This window comes from Aulonocara stuartgranti (genome assembly GCF_965226115.1).
Source record: "Aulonocara stuartgranti genome assembly, chromosome: 4".
Classification (NCBI taxonomy): domain Eukaryota; kingdom Metazoa; phylum Chordata; class Actinopteri; order Cichliformes; family Cichlidae; genus Aulonocara; species Aulonocara stuartgranti.
In genome coordinates this window covers 33,304,176-33,327,163 of record NC_138942.1, presented here as the reverse complement: position 1 = coordinate 33,327,163, position 22,988 = coordinate 33,304,176, and the positions used below count along the sequence as shown (strand labels likewise).

The 22,988-nt window shown below is 41.6% G+C and overlaps 1 protein-coding gene across 2 annotated transcripts in view; it reads left to right on the top strand.

The window, feature by feature from the left end:
* The window catches only part of LOC309704696 (beta-1,4 N-acetylgalactosaminyltransferase 2-like), a 44,085-nt gene that overhangs the window by 5,151 nt on the left and 15,946 nt on the right, over positions 1-22,988 (top strand). The window contains exons 1-4 of one of the 2 annotated variants that reach the window (XM_082530076.1): positions 3,246-3,270; positions 3,744-3,890; positions 17,160-17,272; positions 18,520-18,663. In XM_082530076.1, coding sequence (XP_082386202.1) covers positions 17,160-17,272; positions 18,520-18,663 — 257 coding nt within the window. In that variant the 5' untranslated portion in view covers positions 3,246-3,270; positions 3,744-3,890. Of the gene's footprint in view, positions 1-3,245; positions 3,271-3,743; positions 3,891-17,159; positions 17,273-18,519; positions 18,664-22,988 lie in introns of those variants that run through there. The other variant, XM_082530077.1, reaches the window with a different exon arrangement.

Below are 22,988 nucleotides of genomic sequence, written 5' to 3'. Positions count from 1 at the left end.
GCCAAATATCCTTGGGCAAGATACTTCACCCGTTGCCTCAGAGGGCCCGGTGGCGCCAGTGTCCGGCAGCCTCGCCTCTGTCAGTGCGCCCCAGGGTGACTGTGGCTACAATGTAGCTGCTATCACCAGTGTGTGAATGTGTGTGTGGATGGGTGGATGACTGGATATGTAAAGCGCTTTGGGGTCCTTAAGGACTAGTAAAGCGCTATACAAATACAGGCCATTTACCATATCTGCTTCTGCCGTGGCCTGGTGGACAAAACATTGGTTAAGGGTTCCCCGAGCTTTCACGCCCCTCATGTTCTTCATGTGCCCACCATTAGAAGCATGCCTATGGAAAAAGTGCACCGGCACTCAGTGCAGTGCGCTTTATAGGTGTTATCGTGCATTTTCCGAGCCAGGTGTTTTCCTTTTCCCATTCCTCCCTGTACTTTTGCAGCCTTTTTTTTTTCTTTCTCTGAGCGATCAAACATTGCTGCTCTAATGCTGGGCTCACACTGTGCGATTTTTGGCCCATTTTGAGACGATTTTTGAGTCGTGCGACCGATTTGGTGATCGGCCCGATTTTGGCCTTCATCGTGCATCGTGTAGTATACGTGGGGTAACGAGAAGCGATTAACACCTCACGACCAGCTCCCGATCATCAATCACGCGCAAACACGTAAACGTCGGTGAAAAAGACAGAGCAGCACGGCAGTGCAACGTGTGATCCAGACACAAGCGATGGAGGCACAACTTGTAGAACTTTAGAAAGCTCATCCGAGCCTTTTCGATGTGGCATCACAAAATTATCACGACCACAACAACCATGAAAATAGTTGGATTTACACTGCTGCTCAATCACAGCTGCCTGATCAATGTTTTTCATTAGCAATTTAGCAAAGTTGATGGTGGTGGTGTGTCTGTGTGAGTGAAAGACAGAGAGAGAGAGTGACAGATTTTCTGTTATAACCTTCATTTTATGGACGCACAGTGTGAGCACTCAGGTCGCATCAGAGCATCGGGCGGTATAGTGTGAGACCTGCATCGTGACCTACCAACTGCGAGTCAATCGTGCAGTTTGAGCAGGAGCTGAATAACGTGACTGAAAAAAATCGCACAGTGTTTGCCCAGCTTTAGGTGTACTGTCGTCCGAGCCAATATGGAAAAGATATATATAAATCTTATGAAGTTTGTATCTGTCTTGTGTGAAACTTGTATGAAAGAGAAAAGCATATAAGAGTGAAAACAGATATAAGATCCCTTGAAAAATTATACAATGAAACTTGTATGTTTTGGATACTTACTAAAACAATGTATGAAAGTAATGAGAAAGTGGCCACTTTCATGAGTAAATCACATATAAGTTTTTACTATTTCTTTTCCATATGGGAGACTTGCACCGCAGTGTCGGCGTTTGTTTCCCTGTTGGCCATGCTTGTTGTTGTGGTCATCTGTTGTCTTCCGGTATTTTCTCCGCAAGCGACCTTTCCTCGACCAATGAGATGAGCGGTAATCTGAATTGTCATACTCGAATTGTCATAAGTGTGCTGTCAGCTCATTGGTCACAAAGCAGGAGAGGGGCTGGGAATTATGTTTTCAAACAAAGCGTTAATTCCATTAAAAGTTATAGACTACTTTTGATTCTCACTGTATTACGGGACAAAGTGCGTCCCTTATTAGCTCAATACGGGACGTGTACTTTTGTTTCGAAATACGGGACGATTCCGTATTTTAAGGGACGGTTGGCAACCCTACCATCGACCCACCGAGTAAATGCCTGGTATGCCCGATGGCCAGTCCAGCTACGGTCTTGCCATCAGTTAACTACGCGTGCCTAGGGTTGCCGACTCCTGCTGTAAATGTACAATTTTCTTTCATTTATAATATTCCTATTTCAATGTATTATTTGCATTAAATCTATGAACATTACCAGGAAATCACATAGCAATCACAGCAATAACAACTTTTCAATATATTCTATTATTTATTGTGTTTAGTCTCAAACTCACAGCCCCCGGGCCACTTCCAGCCCGCACCTCCCCTTCTTCCAGCCTGTGAATTGATGTAAAATATATAATGCAATTTTGCCCTTGAAGTTACTTTTTGGTTTTTTTCTGCAATGAAAAAAAATATTAAGTAATTTATCATTTAAATTTCCAAAGTAAGTGCAGTTTTTGACTAGAGCAGGGCAAAGAAACCGCAGCAGCTGAAGAAGAAATGGTAATATTAGCAGAAGAAGAAGCAGAAAATGTTGCTTTCCAAACCTAAAGGAAAGTGGATGACGTAGACCGATAATTTCAAGAAAGATGGACTCTGCAGTATTTTTTGTGAGTTTGGTTGAAAAGCGACCTGCCTTATATGTAAGGAGAAACTTGCTGTACTTAAGGAATATAATCTCAAGCCATGTTTAGTCGCATGAGACTAAACACGTTGAATTGTGAGAACAACAAGGGAGATGACAGGGGAAAAAAATTGGCCAAACAGATATAAAGAAGGCTACCAAAAACTACTAGAACCTTTTCACAAAGTTTATGCCGACACTGATTTTGCCATCCAAGCAAGTTATGGGGTTAGTGAATTAATCACTAAAGTGGAAAAAGCCAGAGGGGCAGTTTCTGAAGGATTGTACGTTGCAGGGTTGCTGATATGATCCTATGTCCTGAAAAAAAGAGCTTGTTCACCAACGATGTTGTGTCAGCAAACACTGTGCCACTGTGCAGATTAATGCATTTAACAAGTAATATCTTTGTAAGACTTACAAAGTGTCCAAACCTTGTTAGCTCAGTTTGGCTGTATTCAAACAAAACAGCAACTGTGAATGTAATCTTGACAAAACATACTTACAATAATGTGTGGTACCTTAAATGTTTCAGTGTAGGGGTCCAGATGGAAAACATAAGTTGTCTTGTTGTCCTCAATCAGAAAAAACAGCATTTTGTGGAACAGAAATCAGCCTCTAACTACATTAAAGCTGCTTCCTGGAATACACCTCAGTACATTTAGAGTTACAACTGTTTTCCACTGGAGGGAATCAAAGTATATTCTTTGTTGAAATGCATCGCATATAGTCAATGAAACTCCTTGAGCAAATCCTATATATAAATAGAATCTGTCTATCTACCTATCTTAAAGACACAGATTTGTCATCTATCACATTAATGGGGTTACATTAATAGATTCAGGATTAAGTTAAAGTCTTAATTCAGCCTGACAACCTGGGGGTGGAAACTCCAGTCATTCTGTCTTTGTTGTTTTCAGCATATGATAACGTCTCCTTGATGGCAGCAGGTAAAAACGTCTCTTCCTGTTTGTGAGGCAGTTAGATCCCCAACGGTCTCCGTATTTATTGCATGTATTTGCAATAAATGTGTCCTCTGCTTAGTGACTGAAAACTAGTTTGGGAGAATTATAGATTTGCTTTTAAACTCTGAAAAAACAACTTTTTTTAATAATCCAAAAACTGCTATTCTATGAGCAAATATTTAGATGTTGTGTGTAGCAGGATTACAGTTGGGCTTCTTTACCTTTCCCTATAGCTAAGCAAAAAGATTTAAAAAAATCTACTTAATTTGCAAAGATAAGTATTATAGATACTTATCTTTTATACTTATCTGCAAAACTTTCTTTTATAAATCTTTTATTTATAAAATATGTTTCATGCCATGCTTTGTATGGTAGGAAGCAGATTCATGAGTTTGTTACATTTGGATTTCTGTTTGAAATCTCCACCCTGATAGGTTAGGGTGGTTGTTTTGTCCAAGGTTCACTGTTGTCTGGGATTACCAGAAGAGAAAAAGACAGCCCTCTTTCCTGTATGCAGTGCCGATGGTGGATGACCTCCAGTTTTCACAGGATTTCAGAGGTTCCAGTGATTCCTGCTGATCAGCGAAACTTAAAAAGTGGAAACGGTAAGAAGACATTTCTATACTATTATTTTTGTTCTCACTGCATTCTCTAACCTCAGTTTCTGTGTATTTATAAGAAGCATAGCATCGATTGGTTTTTCTCATTCAAATACAAGAATTACAGCTGAAAATTATGCAAATCTAATGTATTTTTACTAACTGTGAGCAACACAGTGAAATCACATGAAATTAGATAATTATATAATGGCATTTAGACTAAATTCTGAATTCACCATTACTTCCGTGGTAACAAAAAAACAACACCTTTGTCTTCCAAGATGACTAGTTCCTGGTGAGTAATGTGAAAGGTTAGCATTCACTTTAGTGAATGTTTAACAAGGTGTGTACTTTCATAGAATTAGATTGCTCAATGTGAATCTTTGTGTTTATATGTATTCTTTTACATACTGATCAAGAACTGCTCTTAGAAAAACTAATAAACAAAACAAGAATAAAATCAAGCAGGTTATAAAGACTTGTTGTCAGTACGAAAAAACTGCACTTGGTTCTTTAGTTTTGCTTAATTTCAAAATAGTCTTTTTCAATCACTGGTTGATCTGAGCTCAGAGTTCAAGAGGTCTTCATTGCGTAGCTGTTTGAGGCAGTTACCCCTCTATAACATCTCTGCAGAACACATGGCAGGTTGCTCAGAGTAAGTTCTGACATGTTCAGGGTGAATGTAACTGAACGCTGGTCCACAGAAACATTTGGGTATGTAAGTTCTTTAAAAAGCAAAAAAAAAATTTATATGCAGCCATTATGAGCAGAGAGTACAAACATGTGGATGGATTGGCTGTTTTAGTTCAGTGAGCGAGTTATTTGTAAACAAAACAGTTTTCACTAGCAGTCAAAAATGAATGTGTACACTTATATCTGCATTTTTATTTTGTTAAATATGAACAAAATTATAGCAGAAGCGCTGCCACGTATCTGGTCAGAAAGAGAGTACCTATTTGTTTATTTAGTACTTCAGATAAAGGCAACACTACGTTTTTGGAAATATTTGTGGGTGTTTTCCTGTTTGTTTGTAGGGTTGTTTTTTTTAAACTACTTGAACACTAAATTGGCCCTCACGTGAGATGACATTGCCAGCACTCATTTAAATTTGAGACCCCTAGACTAGACACTTCTGTTATTTCCCTTCACTGTATTAGCTTCCATGTTGCAGAAATTAACAAAACACATTCATTTTCACAGGATAATGTTGGCTAAGATTAAACACATCACATTATTAAAGATTATAGCAATTTACTTGAAATGATATCTATAGTAGTCAAAGGAGCTTGCAAAGAAAAGCGTCTGGACTTCTTTAAGTTGCTTGAAGACGTTTCACCTCTCATCCGAGAAGCTTCTTCAGCTGTAAGGTCAAATGGTGGAGAGTCCCAGATATAAACCTAGTGGGAGTTTCCCCCCACAGAGGGACAAAAGGACCCCCTGATGATCCTCTAATCGCCTGAGCCAAGGTGTGAAACTGGGTGTGGGTCCCAATCAGCCAGAGTTTCGGGTGAGTTCATTGTGAAACCTGGCCCCACCTTATCATGCGAATTCCTGAGGTCAGATGGCCCAGGATGTGAGTGGGCGTTAAGGCGTCTGGGAAGGGAACTCAAAACTGGATTATAGATGGCAGAGAGTTGGTGTCGTAAACCCCCGCCTCTGTTCAAAGATGGTCGCTCACAGTGGACATGGATGGCTTCTTTCACTCCTCTTTCAAACCATCTGTCCTCTCTGTCCAAAATGTGAACATTGGCATCCTCGAAAGAGTGTCCTTTATCCTTAAGATGCAGATGGACTGCTGAGTCTTGTCCTGTGGAGGTGGCTCTTCTGTGTTGTGCCATGCGCTTGTGAAGTGGCTGTTTGGTCTCTCCAATGTAGAGGTCTGAGCATTCCTCACTGCACTGTACAGCATACACCACATTGTTAAGTTTGTGTTTTGGCGTTTTGTCTTTCGGGTGAACCAGTTTCTGTCTGAGTGTGTTGCTGGGTCTGAAATACACTGGGATGTCATGCTTGGAGAAAACTCTCCTGAGTTTCTCTGATACACCGGCTACATAGGGGACGACAATGTTGTTACGTCTGTCCTTCTTATCCTCCCTCGCTGGTGTCTGATCTTCTTTTCTGTGCCTCTTTGCTGACTTTAAGAACGCCCATTTAGGATAGCCGCACGTTTTGAGTGCTTCCTTTACATGTGTGTGTTCCTTCTTTTTTCCTTCAGGCTTAGAGGGAACATGTTCTGCCCGGTGGTGTAGGGTCCTGATTACTCCAAGTTTGTGTTCCAGAGGGTGATGGGAGTCAAAGAGGAGGTACTGGTCCGTGTGTGTGGGCTTCCGGTAAACTTCGATGTTGAGTTTGCCGTTCTCTTCAATGTGCACAGCGCAGTCCAGGAAAGGCAGACAGTTGTCCTTTGTGTCTTCCCTGGTGAACTTGATGTTCTTATCCACAGCGTTAATGTGCGCAGTGAAGGATTCCACTTCTTGTGTCTTGATTTTGACCCAGGTGTCGTCCACATATCTGTACTTTGGGAAGGAAAAACTCCCTTTTAACAGGAAGAAACCTCCGGCAGAACCAGGCTCAGCATAACTAAGGGAGGATTCAGGGTCACCTGGTCCAGCCCTAACTATATGCTTTAGCAAAAAGGAAAGTTTTAAGCCTAATCTTGAAAGTAGAGATAGTGTCTGTCTCCTGAATCCAAACTGGAAGCTGGTTCCACAGAAGAGGGGCCTGAAAACTGAAGGCTCTGCCTCCCATTCTACTTTTAAATACTCTAGGAACAACAAGTAGGCCTGCAGAGCGAGAGCGAAGTGCTCTAATAGGGTGATATGGTACTACAAGGTCATTAAGATAAGATGGGGCCTGATTATTTAAAACCTTGTATGTGAGGAGCAGGATTTTGAATTCAATTCTGGATTTAACAGGAAGCCAATGAAGGGAAGCCAAAACAGGAGAAATCTGCTCTCTCTTTCTAGTCCCTGTCAGGACTCTTGCTGCAGCATTTTGGATTAGCTGAAGGCTTTTCAGGGAGTTTTTTGGACATCCTGATAATAATGAATTGTAGTAGTCCAGCCTGGAAGTAATAAATGCATGAACTAGTTTTTCAGCGTCACTCTGAGACAGGATATTTCTCATTTTAGAGATGTTGCGCTGTTCAAATTCAAAAACATAGTTAGCAGGCCCATAAAAGAAGTCAACTAAATATAACTCTACGAAAAGTAATTTCCAGAAACTTAAACAAAACAAAGTGAGACATAACTTAACTCACAAACTGACCTAATTACAAAGACACATGAGGGTAGCTTTAATAATAATTTGGCCAAACCATTAACACACAATAGGGGGAAACAAAACACACACTAATATTAACTAAGCACAGAATAACCTAACTAAACCTAAAACACCCCTGCTCCTGGTAAGCCCATGGTTGGTCCTGTTGAGCAGGCATTTTGTTCCCAGAGTCCTCAGCCACGCCTTTTGCCCAGACAGGAAACAGCCACCGCCCAAACCCAGGTAACTCAAAGAAAGAGAAACATAATTAATATAACAAAACATTTTAGAAAAACCACACAATGTTACTATGTGCGCGCCTCATAATACCAGTGTTAGGTTTAACCAAATGATTAATGAAGAAAACTGCAAAGCAAACTAATAAGGTAAAAAAAATGGACTAATTTACCCCTGTGTGGCTGATGGCATCACATGCGCAAATAGAAGAACGCAGTCTTACATATATGGAGATACCCCAAAAACAATTTGACGAGTGGGACAGATGGATCTCACGGTTCGTCTGGAACGGCGGAAGACCGAGGGTCCAGTACAAAACGCTGCAATTGAAAAAAGAGAAGGGAGGGAGAGCTTTGCCGTGCTTACAAGATTACTACTACGCCGCACAACTGAAGCCCCTGGTAAACTGGTGTTCCCCAAACTATGAAGCTAAATGGAAAAATATGGAAATTACACAATTAGACTTCCCATTACAGTCTCTTTTAGGAAATAAGAACCAAGCTGAAAAATTTTACAAAGATTTGAACCATTTGACCCGGTTCACCCTGAAACTATGGTTCAGGGTTGTGGGGAAACTACAAATAGAAAAGCAGGCTAAGACCTTGAATTGGATAGCTTATGACCCGGAGTTTGTACCTGCCAGGCTAGGGCTGCTCGATTATGGCAAAAATGATAATCACGATTATTTTCACTGAAATTGAGATCACGATTATTTGACGATATTTATTTAACCCTTTAAGACCTACTATAGAACCAAGTCCACCAGAGCTTATATTATTTTTTTACATGCTGTAGTGCCATTTGTGGGAGCATTTCAAGTTGCTATACATCAATACAACTGTTATAGCCCATATTTTAATAATATGTATGCATTAAGTCCATAGTAATTACATAAATTGCAAAAAAGTGCAATAAACTACAAAAAAAATTGAAAATCGCTTTTGTTTTGTTTACATATATTTCTACTTGGAGAAATTTAAGAGGTTTATCCCTCAAAACTTTAAATACAATAAAGTTGCAAAAAATAGTTTCCCACCACAGGAAATTTATTTTGAGTGTCTTCATAGTTTTATTTTGGAGATACAGCAATTTTTATATACTGCAGGAAAAACAAAAAACAATCCTATGATGCAAATTTGCAAAGAAAACAGCATGTGCATCATTTCACTGTGGGAAGTGTTACGAACAGCTGATAGGAACGGCAAAGCGTGTTTCTGGAATATTATGTTTTTGTTCCTGCAAGCGCTTTTTATGCAATTTTTGCAAAGCTATATGTGGAACGAAACCGTGACCGAGGACAAGCTGATGGCATAAGATGTAAGTACAACTCCTCCGGTTTCATATGCAAAACAAATTATTGCGCTAGCTTACACGGTTCAGGTTCTACAGGGATTTAACAATAGTTACGCAAAACGGAGCGTGCTGCTCTGACCGGCTTTAAAGGGTTAACAATGACTTTAAAAAAATAATATAAAATAGTGTGCAACACCACTGAAGTTTTTTTTTTTTAAACTCTCTTTTCAACCAACGGCAGTCACTCTCCAAATAACTTCTGCTTAGCTTTCCGAGCTTCCCTCGGGTCCTCTTAATCAGCGGTCTCCAACCTTTTTTGCGCCACGGACGGTTTATGCCCGACAATATTTTCACGGACCGGCCTTTAAGGTGTCGCGGATAAATGAGGGAGGGGCTAATAATCGGCTCAGTCATTTTTAATGATCGTTGAAAGCCCAGATCGTAATCGTGATTAAAATTCGATTAATTGAGCAGCCCTATGCCAGGCTGGATGGGACCTTTAAACAGTGGACTCTGAGAGGAATTACTTCTTTTTGTTCACTAGCAACAAATGGGGGATTCCAAAGCTATAAAACCATCTCAGATACATACGGATTGGCAAAGCACGACTTCTTTAGATACTTGCAGGTCAGAGACTATTACAACAAGACGTTGCTAATCAGAGATGAAAACGAATACAACCTAATTCATATCTTTCAAGAGGCATACGAGAGGCATACGATGGTCTTGAAAATATACGGTAGTATACAAGCCTCTAAAAATCACTCTACACTGTACATTAAGCATAAATGGGAGAGGGAATCAGGCTCACGAAATTCGGAGGACAGCTGGTGGGGAATATGTGAGTCTCAGGCTACCACTGCAAATTCAAGGTCCTTAAGAGAGTTTGGTTGGAAGAATGTAGTGAGATTCTTTAACACTCCTAAACTCACAGCTCGGCAAACAGGCTCACAGAGCCAGGGCCTATGTTGGAGAGGTTGTGGAACCCCTATGGCAAACCATTTTCATGTCTTCTGGGCCTGCCCAAGGATTCAGCCATATTGGGGGGAGGTGGCCCTTGAGATAAACAAAATAATTGGGATTAAAATAGACTATTCATTTGATACGTTGTATCTTGGCAAATTGCCTACGGCACTCCCAGATAAAGATATTTATTTATTGAAAATACTTTTGGCTGGCTGCAGGAAGGCCATAACCCGTAGGTGGCTAAAGGCAGACCCTCCAACTCGGGCCCAATGGCGTGGGATAGTGGAAGAAATTTTTGGAATGGAAAGGCTTACCTTTGTCCTTAGACTCGAGCTCGAGAAATTTAAGAAGCTCTGGGAAAAATGGGTTGTGTACTCCCCTTTGTACTGAATAAATGAATATTACCATGATGTAAGTAGATGCTATTACTGGAACTGTGAATGTCTCCCATACTGACCTTAAGTTTTGTATTCCCATACTGTAAAATGATCAATAAAAAGTTATAAAAAAAAAAAGTATAGCCTTATTTTTCGGACACTATTCTGAGCTCACGTAAAAAAATTGAGACCACGTAAAAAAAAAATTTGCAGGTGTACGCAGGGCTCTAGACTAACTTTTTGCCATGGGCGTACCGGTACGCCTAACTTTAAAAAGTTAGGCGTACCGGCACAAAAGTTAGGCGTACACAAATTTTATAATAATTTATATAATATGTGTTTTTCTGGATACACTGTGCTTTTTCAGCATTCAAAGATTGATGACACCGTGTCAGAGCACTGGCTATGAATTTCAGAAGGATCAGGCCTTAACAGAAAAGTTAGCAATAGTTCTTTTCCTATTACAGCTGCATCCACTTCTGTCGTGCCTAGGCTGCTCACTAGGGCTGGGTATCATCACTGATTTCTATAATCCATTCGATTCCGGTTTTCAAAGTCCCGGTTCGATTCAACTTGGCCTCAGACAGTCAGAAATATTATAATTCTGATCATTTATCAGTACTGACTTCTTCAGAATTGTGAACATCACAGCAGATGCCTTTGTGTGAAAGTAACTGAGAATAAAACACAGAAAAACATGAAGGAGATTTTCCTGGTCTGGCTTTTTATAGCAGATAACCTTAAAAATATTCTACAATGTTCTGCATATAAAGTTTAAATTTCTTCAGTATTGAACAACAGAAAAAACAGGCTTTCTTGTCCGAGGTCATTTAAGTGAAAACAAGAAAAGAAAAAGACAGCAGCCACAGCGCTGTAAACAACGGTAGACTGGTGGGTAATAAGCGAATGAATAACACAGAAAACAGAGATTGGAGACGGGAACTGTTCTTGAAGTACAGAGAGAGATAGAGAGAGAGCTAGCTGTGCATGAAGTGTGATTTTAATAGTCGTGGAAGCAAAACAGCAAAATTCATGACGACATTGATCAAATGTGAAGCGGTTTGCTGCTCCTTTTGCTGCTGGCTCGGTGGATTTTGGTTGGAGAGAGACAAAACCTGCAGCTCAGAATCAGCGCAAAAAGACGTAAACACAGCGCAGACCGGACGTATCAGGATCGCCGAGCTCCGACAGCGTGTCCGTCTACGGGCCGTCGGGTGAGAAAGCCGAGAAAGACAAAGTTGATTCTGATGCGTCGGGTCTGTGTTTACGTCTTTGTGTGGAGTCCGTGTACCTGCTCTCATTTGCTGTTTGGTTGTTGTTGAAATGGTTTTGTGAGCTTTAATCTGAGAATCTGGCATTTCTGGCAAAACACAGTTATATTTAAAAGTCGATTCAGGATTTAATGAATTGATATCGCTTTATTCAAGCTACTCACCTCCCACTTCCACCTGCACTTTCAACTGGACCACGGCCAATCAGAGAGGTCCCGCCCCTGACTATCTCTTTTTTTTTTTTTTTTTTTTTTTTTGTGTCCCGTTTGGATCTTTAGCCATCAGAATTGTTGTCTTAAGGCCAAGAAAGATGCCAAGCGGATTTATTTTACCAAGTGGATCATCATGGCCTTGCCATATTGGTCCATTTGATTGACCTTTATTATAATTATGAATTTATTTTATTTTCAGTTCCTACAAACGGGACAGACATGACTGGGGGATAGGACAGGGAGAAAGAATGAAAGAAAGAGAGGGAGAGAAAGAAAACCAAAGGGGAGAAGAGACGGTGAGAAGGGGGGGAAGAAAAATAAAAACAAAAACCAAACAACAAAAAAAAAAAAAAACACCTGGGTCACCTGTATGGAGAAAAAAACCAGAAGAGAAAGCAAACAGCTGTGTGAAGGACCAAAAAGCTCTCCAGAGAGTGATCCGTACAGCAGAACGCTGCTGCAGGATTGCTCTCCCCCCGCTTCAGGACACCTACACCAGGAGATGCCGGACTAGAGCAGCGCAGATACTGAAGGACCCGTCCCATCCTGGCAACAAACTGTTCCAACTTCTGCAATCTGGTAGAAGGTTCTGCATCTTCCGGGCAAGGACAGAGAGACTCAAGAGGAGCTTCTATCCCCAAGCCATTCGTGCCCTAAACACACACACCCGCCCTCTCACATCATCTATAATTGACTGAGACAGGACTCTCTTCCAGACACTCTAAACCAAGGCACAATGTACATTTCAATTCCTTTAACTTTAAATATGTTTATATTGTCTATCCTGTAAAATAGTCAGATGTCTATTCATATTAATGTACAGAATTCACCTGCTAGCTGCTACTACTGCACATTCACCCAGTGTATATACTATATGTATATATATATATAATGTTCTTCCTCTACACCCCCCCAATTTTTGCACATGTCGAGGAGCATGTCAGGCTACATTTCACTGTGTGTTATACTTGTATAACTATGCATGTGACAAATAAAGAACCTTGAACCTTGAACCTTGAAGAGCAACATAATAAAAAAAAAACGGCACCATCACAATAAACTAGCTAGCAGTAGATATCAGTAGATACTAAGTAATAAACGATATTGTGCAGCACGCAAGATAGACAGCGCACAATGTGCTTTGAGGCAGCAGCCAAGAAAGCTGTAGTTCGCGTCTGTGAATACCCGTGTGTACACCTGTGTGCACACCTGTGTGGATCAGCATGCTTGCATTCCAAAGGTTTCTCCATGTAACGATCTGCTAGGGAGTGTGGGGAGCCACAGCCCCGTCCACCAGGGTATGAAGCAGGTATGGAGGAGATCAAAACTCCAGACATCCAGAGGCCCCCAGAACACAAGAGACCAAGGAAGACCAACAGAGGGGCAGCCGCGCCACTGTCCCAGTAAGAGCTGAGGAGAGTCCCAGATGAGGGCTCATTCAGCAGCCACCGAGCAGAAGCCAGGGGGAGTTGCAGTGACGCGCCCGTGAGCTCCGCCGGCAGCCAGCTGTGCCTGAGTGACCGAGCCCCAGGCCGAGAGGCCGGGGGCACCCCACCTCCGAAGTGGCCCGAGCGAGCCCCAGGCTCCAGGCCCTGATAAGCGGCCGCCAAGGAGTTAGCCGGTGTGTACCCGGACACCCACCCCCAGACACCTGAGGGAGTCCGCCACTGGCAGGGGAAGTGGTGGTGGGTGGAGATAGGCCTCCAAACCTTGGAGGGCCTGAGATGTCCCCAGAGAGGTGGCGTCTGATACCCAACCTGACATATAGACACAGACATACAGGCACACACAGACACAAACATCCATGCTCTCATATGCACTTACTCCACACTCAACCAACGTGGAGACAGACATAAAGAGACGCTGTACACACGATCACACTCCCCAAGCGTACTCTACGAACCGGGTCTAGGTACCCTTTCCCCTGGAGGGGGGAACTGCACCCAGACCCAGGTGGTGTTACCCTTTTCCCTGTGGTGGGGAGAGGCAGACCGCCCCGACTCCGCAGCAGCAGGGAGGCCCCACACTCCAGACCGCAGTCGGACGGCCAACTCCTCCTAGCCCCCCCGCTCCAGCAGGCCGCAGAGAATGGGGGTGAGAGAAGACTCCAAACCTCCCTCCACCCGCTCATTGTAGTGTTGATGCATGTGTGTTCTAAGGTGCAATTAAAACCCAGGAGGGCATGGAGCTACCTGCCAGAGAGCAGCAGGTAAGCGCATAGTCCCTCCTGCTAGCCCTCAATGTCTATGTGTATTCAAAATTGAGAGGTGGGCAACGATGCCAGGGGTGGGGTGTACACCCTGATGGTACTTTGGACTCCATGTATCGTGCCCACCCCCAAGATCCTATATGTATGTGTAATGAGAGTGTGAGTAATGTGAATGTCTAAGTTGTGGGATAAAATTGAGGCAGAGGCAGCCAGAAGGGGACGGGGGGGGGGGGGGGGGGGGGGGGGGGTAGCCTCCTCTGCACCCTGGTGACATACCCCTACTCCAAGGCCCTGCATGTGTGGGTGGTTGTGGTGGAGAAGGGAGGCAGCTGGAGATGGGGAGGGAAGGAAGGGAGGGGCAGGTGACCCCTCCCTGGGGCCAGCTCCCCCGCTGACCCCAGTAGGCACTCCCATACTCCGCGACCCGCCAGGGAAAGGGGGCCCAGGCCCATCCAGACTGGGGCCCAGCGCAGCAGCGCCCCCCGGCCCCACAGAGCCCGGGACAGTCCACCCAACCCCACCACAGAGAAAACTGCACCCACCCCACCATCCACTCATCTTCCAGACTACATGAGACAATAGACGCCCAGGCTGAGATCTTCCTCCACCTCTCCTGTATCTCCCCCTCCTGCAGAGAGTTCCTGGGGAGAGGAAAGCTCCTGCTAGGTGTGACAATCTCCCCCACCAGTTGAAGAGCCCCCCAGGTGGCTCGACGCACCGGCGGCACCCTGCGCCAGGGATGGGCCCCCATGCACCCACCCGCCCACAACCCCAGCAACACACAAACCAGGACCCAAGGCCCCGAGGCCCGGCCAGGGCCCCAGCCCAGAGCCCCCAGAACCTCACGCCCGTCCCGGACCCACCCAGGGGCAGACAGGCTACCAGGTCAGTAATCCACGTCCGTCAGCACTGACCCTCCCCTAGCCCCGCTGCACGCAGCCACGAGGAAACAGTCACCCGAGAGCCAAAAGAGCCCCCAACCGGACATGACCGCTACCCCGGGTTGAGCCCCCCAAGGAATATGCCTCCGGGGAACCCCCCGACGCCCTAAGCCTGTCCCTACCCCCACACCAATCACAACAGTGAAGGCGGGACCAAACTATGACCCCCCCACCCCCACTAGGTGATGGAGCTGATCAAAGGAGCCCAGAGCAATTGATCTGATGTGGTGGCAGAGGCTGTATCAAGACTAATGTAATCTAATAGATAATTTCTATATTGGTTAGAATTAAGATTGTTTTTATTTTTCCAGTTCATGAGGACAGTTGAGCCCCTGACTATCTCTGATTGGTTTAGTCCACGATAGGAGCAAAATGTGTGTCTGTTGTTGACCACAGGGAAGGTTGCAGATTTTTTTTTTTTTTTTTTTTGCTACCCGAACAGTTGGTCGCACTCTAGAGCCCTGGCACGTGTTGCATTTCGAGGAGAAATTTATTTTGAACGAAGAAAAGCTCAATTTAAGTGAACAAAATTCATTGCTGCGTGCAAAAAATGTACTTCAGTGTTTGCTAGTATCCATATACACATACAATAGCAGGCAGCCCCTCTCCCTCAGTTTTTGCATTTGCATTTTGCTGAGTTCTCTGCGGACCTGCTCGCAATGTGTTGCTTGCAGTGTTGCCAACTCCTCAGTAAGGAAAATCGCTATTGGCTGTCCTAAAAGGCGCTAGAAGTCGCCAAATGATGTCATCGCCTAATTTGCATAATTGGTCATGCTAATATTATTGTAACCTACGCTGTTGGAGAGAGAAATAACATCGTGGGAGAGACATGAAGTGAGTAAAAAACGTCCTAAATGCAATTAGAATTTATTTAGAACTACAAATTAAATTTCTTTTAGCAATTATTGTTTTTTAATGTCACAATTCCAACCCTGCATCTTTATCCGGGCCTGGACCGGCAAAAGTGACCCGAAATTGGTACTTTGGTGGAGTTACTTTGTGTGTGTGTTTATAAGTAGTTTTAAACCTTGTGATCCACAAAACAGCATAACAGTAAAGGAAGAACTGACTGCGTTACAGTCAGTGCGGGAGCAGCGGCTTCGCTCATGCGCGATTCATTTGCCGTTTGGACGCACAGGTGTGAACGTCTCCTGCCCTGATAGCAGCTGGGGGAGGACTATCCTCCACCTGTGAGTGCTTTGGCATGGGTGAGGTGCCCAAGGCAGCACCGCTGCTTGTTGAGAGTAAGAGCGATACGCGTTTTCACGTCAAAAAGTCGTCATAAATAAGTCAGAATAGTCGCTTTTTAGAAAAAAAGTTGCTAAGGGGGTCTGAAAACTTGCTAAATATAGCGACAAAGTCGCTAAGTTGGCAACACTGGTTGCTTGCGCTCTTAACGCCGTTATATTTGTGCCACAAAACCAACCAATCACAGACTTGGATGCAAATAATTCTACAAATAATACATTTTTTGCACACAGCAATTAATTTTGTTCACTCAAAATAAATCGTCAAACACTTACACTTGCAATGTTTTTTTGGGTTTTTTTTTACATGCGCTCAAATTTTTATTTTTATTTTTTAATGTGTGCTCAGAATAGTGGCACAAAAATAACGCTATAGTTAAGCTAATTAATCCAGGGAATAACACAGACATGCTTGGATGTCCACTTATATTATAAGGGGAACATACCGAAAAATTTTCTAATCTTCACATTCACCATCACTGTATTTTAATGCGAGTTTTTAATTACCTTTTTTACACTGTTCAATATAGTTTCTACAGCCGAAAGGCAGTAACTACTATGGCTTGGTACACCCAGCCTGAAGAAAAGCTGTCGGACTACACTTTGTATGTCTTCTGACTCAAACTGGGTCTCTTCCACAAAGTCCTCATCTACAAACTCGAACATTGCAACTAACAGCTAGATTTTCCCGTTTTAGTGCAGCTAGCCAAACAGCAAGTGGCCAATTGCCGCTAAGAGACAGACCGTGAAAGTGGACAGCAGAGGATATCTCTGTTTCTTAGCGTAAAACTCATAGTTGCAGCCAGGGACAACACAAAACGGATTCCCTTAAACTGATTTTTAGTTTTAGTGTCCTTAATTTCCTCTGAGTTGAAGTCTAAAGTCTATTAGCTACCAACTACATGATGTCACGGTCTGTACTGAAAGAAGGTGGCGCTAAACAGGTTTTTAAAACCTCAAGGACTTATTTCTTAAATTCAGTTTTGTCAGTTTTTGACAACTATTGCTTAAGACCACTTTAAAAATGACAAGAAAATCTGGCATCACTTACTGGATGCTTAACAGCAAAATATTAAAGAATGAGGGATGGATAAAGACTTTTGCACAGTACCATATAGATATCCTGATCTAACTTCAAATCCTTATGAATTGTTACTTTGTTCTTTCTCCATGGCTCTTGTTTATTTATTTATAGTTATAGATTTTAAAATGTTTTTCCAGATTATAATGGATGTGCCTGCGTTTCTGTGCACCTCTACAGATGTTTGTATTTGACAGATGGAAGCTCCAGGTGGTTTCTGCTGTGTGTGTGATCGTTGTGACCACATCCTATTTTATTCTGACGAGAGATGTTATCACTACACCAAAACTGAGGTAAAACTCAACCTCCGAGAAAGATACAGTATGCTCCTTATGCATTTTAGCAATTTTTTAAGTCCAAATACTTGCAGTTAGTGGAGTTTGGGTAATTTGTGCATCTAAATTGCCCATAGGTGTTGTCTGTTTTTATAGTCGTGCAAATGTCTTCATACATGTACACGATTCTTCAAAGATCAAAAAATACAGCATGAAAAGCACATACAGTGGCTTCATTGGACAAGGTTCGTTGTTTTTAACACTCTGTTTCACATCAGCTCTTTGATGTATACGTATGTTACAATTTTGCTCTTTTCTTGCTGACGGACCTGCAGTTTAATCCTGCTTTAATGGGAAATTGTGTCTTGTAAGGAAGCTCTATGAAGATCCTTTTTAGCAATATTTCTTCCTTAACTTTTTATTCCAGCAAAATACTGTGGATGATTTTCTGCCTGTGACTGATTACTGTGATTAATTAATGTGTGGAGTCTTTTGTGCCATGCATCTCCAAGTTTCATTTCAAATTCAAAATTTCTGAATCACATTTAGATTCTGTATGATTTGGCCATCATGGACCACTTGCTTCAAACAGCATGTGGATATGTTTCTCTACAGAGCAATAATAGGCAAACGTTCAGTTTACCCTTTGTCCTCTTTACTATCCAGTGCCAATAGTTACCAGGTACTCTGCTCCAAAATTCTGCTTTTTGATTCTGATAGAGCTAATGAACAGTGTATTCTTATCATTAGATCTAAACGTAAAAGTGTCTATATCTGTTCTGTGAACTTAAAACTGATGAAGAGAGAATTAGATATTTTCCTTGAGCACTGCTACTAGTGAGCACTAGTGTTTCAGGTTATGGGTTTGTCTATTACATGATCTGTTTATTGTATTTTTGCATTGCTGTTACCGGTGGTCAGGTCTCCCTTGTAAGGAACCCAGTTGTACCTTTTAAATAAAAATAATATAAAGAAACAAAGTGATTTTTCTACAAGACTGTGGAATATGGCATTTTTTTTTTCTGAAAACACAAATATTAAAAACAATGATACCCTGTTTCTATCATTACTTCAGATGTAATTTAGTTTCATAAACCAGGTTTTTTTTTGTTAAACTTTAATATCAGTCCATGAAAGTACATCTCCAAACCAAATGAGGTTTAATAATAATCGTTGTACTAATTATAGTTATACAGTTGTGTGGCATAGAATGAGTGTTAGGCTTTAAAGACATCTGATATACCCTCACCCTTCTACCCTTCCAGTTCATCTCTCCCCACGCATCTTCCCTCATCTGGTCCCTGCACTTGTCCTGCTGGCTCAAGGCTTCTTAAAGAACACCTCCCCAAGGATCAATATGAGGAGTTGGTGCAACGGCGAACTAAGGAATTCCAGCAGTACAAAGCCAGGTAGATGGACGGAGTTCACTAAACTGTTAATCGTTTTTGTCAGTGTTATTTTAGCAGGACAACAAAGAATGACGCAGTACTTTTTTTTGTTTAATTCAGACACCAAAACTATTTCTAGCAAACAGTTCTTCATTTAGAGATTTCAGTCTAATCTAATAAGTAGGTACAATTTACAGAAGTAGAAGGTTCTTGCACACAAGCTTCCTCATGGAACCCAATCCAGATGTGGAGGTTATTTCTGAGTCTGGTCGAATTTCATTTTTAATTTAGCCTATTTTTTCCTTCCGACCTCTGTTTGAATTATGAGAATGTCCTTCTTTTATTTTTTTTGTTAGCTGGCAACTTAATATTTTGACTTATTCTTCAGATTTCTTTAAACTACTATATTGTGCAAATGTCTTGAGTCAACCATAATTTCTATATATTTTGCATAAGAGAGGCCAGACTTTCAGTTTTTTCTTTCTTTAGTTTTTCTTTCTTTAAGTGCTCACTGGGCTTTATAAAGGCTATTCAGTGCTTTTTAAATCATTTTCAGTCCAGTTCTTCTACCTTGAAAGAGAATGTTTTTTTTTTTTTATAACCATAACAAATGTGTTAGACCAGTGCTAACTTGAGAAATCTTGTGGGTGTGTAACTCTTATCAGCTGTTTAAGCCACATTTTATGGATGCTGGGCTAGGTCTTTGGGAATGTGAGAAAACAAACAAGTAATTTCATGGTGTATTCTGTCTCTGCATCAAGTAGAAATTACTTCTGCATATTTTTAAGTTACACTTGGTTATAAATCCAACATGATGTCACAAAGTTTGCAGAAATATTAACAACAGTTTTAGTAACGTACTCATGACTGCATACTTTTAAAAATTGATTTAAGAGTAATGTAAAAATTAGTGGTGGGCATTTAGCGTGTTAATTGCAATTAATTGATTAAAATAATAATAATAACTTTTTTTATATAGCGCTTTCAAACAAAGTGCTGAACAGTTATTAGAAGATAAAAAGATGAATAAAATAAAAAATAAAATAAAACCAGTACAGAAAAAACAGTTTTTTTGTTCCACAAAAATGGAGCTTGAAAAGAAAAAGCATGCTCCCCAATAGTCTTTTTTTCTGGCTTTAGGAACTTTCAGAAGGCTAGTATCCTGAGATCGAAGAACATGGGAAAGAACATAGAGGTACAAAAGGTCAGAAAGATATGAAGGCGCTAAACTTTAAAATCTGCTTGAAACTGATTTCCGTACTGGGGTAATGTGCTCAAATTTCCCAGGTTAAAATGCGAGCAGCTGCATTTTGTATCATTTACAAACCTTTAAAACCTTCCTTCGGTAACCCAGAAAGAAGAGCTTTACAATAATCAAATGCAAAGGCACAAATGCATGGACAAGTACCTCTGCAGTGTCCAGTGATAAAACTTGCCTGATTTTAGCTATGTTCTTTAGGTGATAAAGGGCAGTCGTTGTTTTCTCTTCCACATTGGACTCAAAGGAGAGCACCGTGTCAAACCACACACCCAAGTCTTTTACCTTGTCTTTGCAATTTATGACATAGTCATCAATTTTCAAGGTGAAATTTTGGGACAAGTACTTAAATTTTTGTGGTCCAATGACCATCAAATCTGTCTTATCAGTATTAAGAAGCAGGAAATGATCAGATAACCAGCTACTAATGGCAGATAGACAAGCTTCTGATTTAGACAAGTCAACACAGTTTCAAAGCTGCAGGTCAATAGCACAACAATAAAAGGTTACATTAAAAGAATGTACAAGAACAACAAAAGGCAGCAGACAGGTAGGATCTCAGCCATTATAAAACATTTCCCGCAACTCCTATAAAATGTTCTAGCCTATCCAATAAAATACAGTGCTCCGCAGTGTCAAAGGCGGCAGCATTTAGATCTGGCAGTAATAAAAATGAGGTTCAATTATTGTCTTCATTTACCTACAGATCGTTTACCACTTTGATTAAAGCTGTTTCTGTGGTTTGGTCTAAAAGCAGACTGAAATCGCTCAAACAGGTTGTTGGTTGACAGTGTGCTGCTATTTCCAAGCCTGTAGAAATACTTCTAATCTGGAGCATCACCAGCAACGCTCGGCTTTCCTACAAATTCTTCTCAACTTCATCAGTTCCTCATTTAGCGAGGTCATAAGGTTCCTTTGACAACATTTAACTTCTTTACAGGAGCAACAGGTCAAGAATTGCATTATTAAAGTTCACAGTCAAAGTGTCCACAGGTAAATTAACTCTAAGCAGTGCTTCAGGGTTAATGTGACGAGATGACCTGAGGGGCAATTTTTCCCTCTCAGAGGCTGGAGATGTAGGAATTAAAATATCAAATAAAATTGCTAAATGTTCTAAAATAGGTAAAAGACAGGTTTCAGTACGTACCCCAGGACAACGTCTAGGGTGTAGCCCTTGCATGTTGGCCCAGACACAAATTGTGTGAAATTTAGGGACTCAATTACATTCAAGAAGTCTTTAACCAGGGATTTATCCTCACAACATAGATGAAAATTAAAGTCTTTGTTTTTTCATATCACTCACTATGAAAGAATCCTTTCATACAGCGACATGTCAACAAGTCTGAGAATTCCGAAATCAACAAGTCAAGAGCCCTTTCTCAATTCTAAGTACGGACTCGCGTTCTCCGCGAGACCGGACTTGCCGAGAACGCACGGGAGTACGGACTTGGCGAGAACGCGAGTACGGACTCGCGATTTGTACAATTGGAACACCAGCGTACTTGATGATGTCACAGGTCTGGAGTTTTTACTGCCGTCCCCTTTTAATTTAACTGTGATTAATATGTTATGAAGCTTAACTTTAATCTCAGCCAAACCGACTTACTCAGGAACAAATAAAACCGGTGCTGCGTCCGCATCACTGCAGCCGCAGCACCAATCTGTCTGTCGATCTCCAGCTCCCTTCTCCCATCACTCGCGAATAAGACCCCGAGATACTTTAACTCCTCCACTTGGGGCAGGAACTCATCCCCGACCCAGAGTGGGCACTCCACCCTTTTCCGGCTGAGAACCATGGCCTCAGAAACATCGGAGCACGTTTGGAAATATATAGAAATACAGTGGGGCAAAAAAGTATTTAGTCAGCCACCGATTGTGCAAGTTCCCCCACCTAAAATGATGACAGAGGTCAGTAATTTGCACCAGAGGTACACTTCAACTGTGAGAGACAGAATGTGAAAAAAAAATCCATGAATCCACATGGTAGGATTTGTAAAGAATTTATTTGTAAATCAGGGTGGAAAATAAGTATTTGGTCAATAACAAAAATACAACTCAATACTTTGTAACATAACCTTTGTTGGCAATAACAGAGGTCAAACGTTTACTATAGGTCTTTACCAGGTTTGCACACACAGTAGCTGGTATTTTGGCCCATTCCTCCATGCAGATCTTCTCCAGAGCAGTGATGTTTTGGGGCTGTCGCCGAGCAACACGGACTTTCAACTCCCGCCACAGATTTTCTATGGGGTTGAGGTCTGGAGACTGGCTAGGCCACTCCAGGACTTTCAAATGCTTCTTACGGAGCCACTCCTTTGTTGCCCGGGCGGTGTGTTTTGGATCATTTCTTTACTACCACAATTCTCCAAAATCCTAGAAAACCTGTTTAATAAACGATTAGACAAATTCTTAGATAAATATAAATTACTCTCTGACAGTCAATATGGATTCAGATCAAAAAGATCAACATCTCTGGCATTAATCGAATCAATTGAGGAGATTACGAATGCTATAGATCAGAAACAGTATGCAGCTGGAGTATTTCTGGATCTCAAGAAAGCATTCGACACAATCAATCATGACATATTAATTAATAAACTGGAACGGTACGGGATTAGGGGGGTTGTACTGCAATGGGTGAAAAATTATTTAAGTGACCGGAAACAATTTGTGAAGCTGGGTGTCCATTCCTCATCATGCTTGGACATTGCTTGTGGTGTTCCACAAGGCTCTGTACTGGGTCCAAAATTATTTATTATTTATATAAATGATATTTGTAAGGCATCTGATATATTAAAATTAGTATTATTTGCAGATGACACAAATATTTTTTGTTCTGGGGGGAATCTAAAGGAGCTGCTGGATACAATTACTTCAGAAATGTGCAAAATTAAAAAATGGTTTAACAGGAACAAACTATCGCTAAATCCAAGTAAAACTAAAATTATCTTATTTGGGAATTCCCTTAGAAATGCACAAGTGCAGATTCATGTAGATGGTGTGGAAATTGAAAGAGTACTTGAACATAAGTTTCTTGGTGTGATTATAGATGATAAATTAAACTGGAAGTCTCATATAAATCATATAC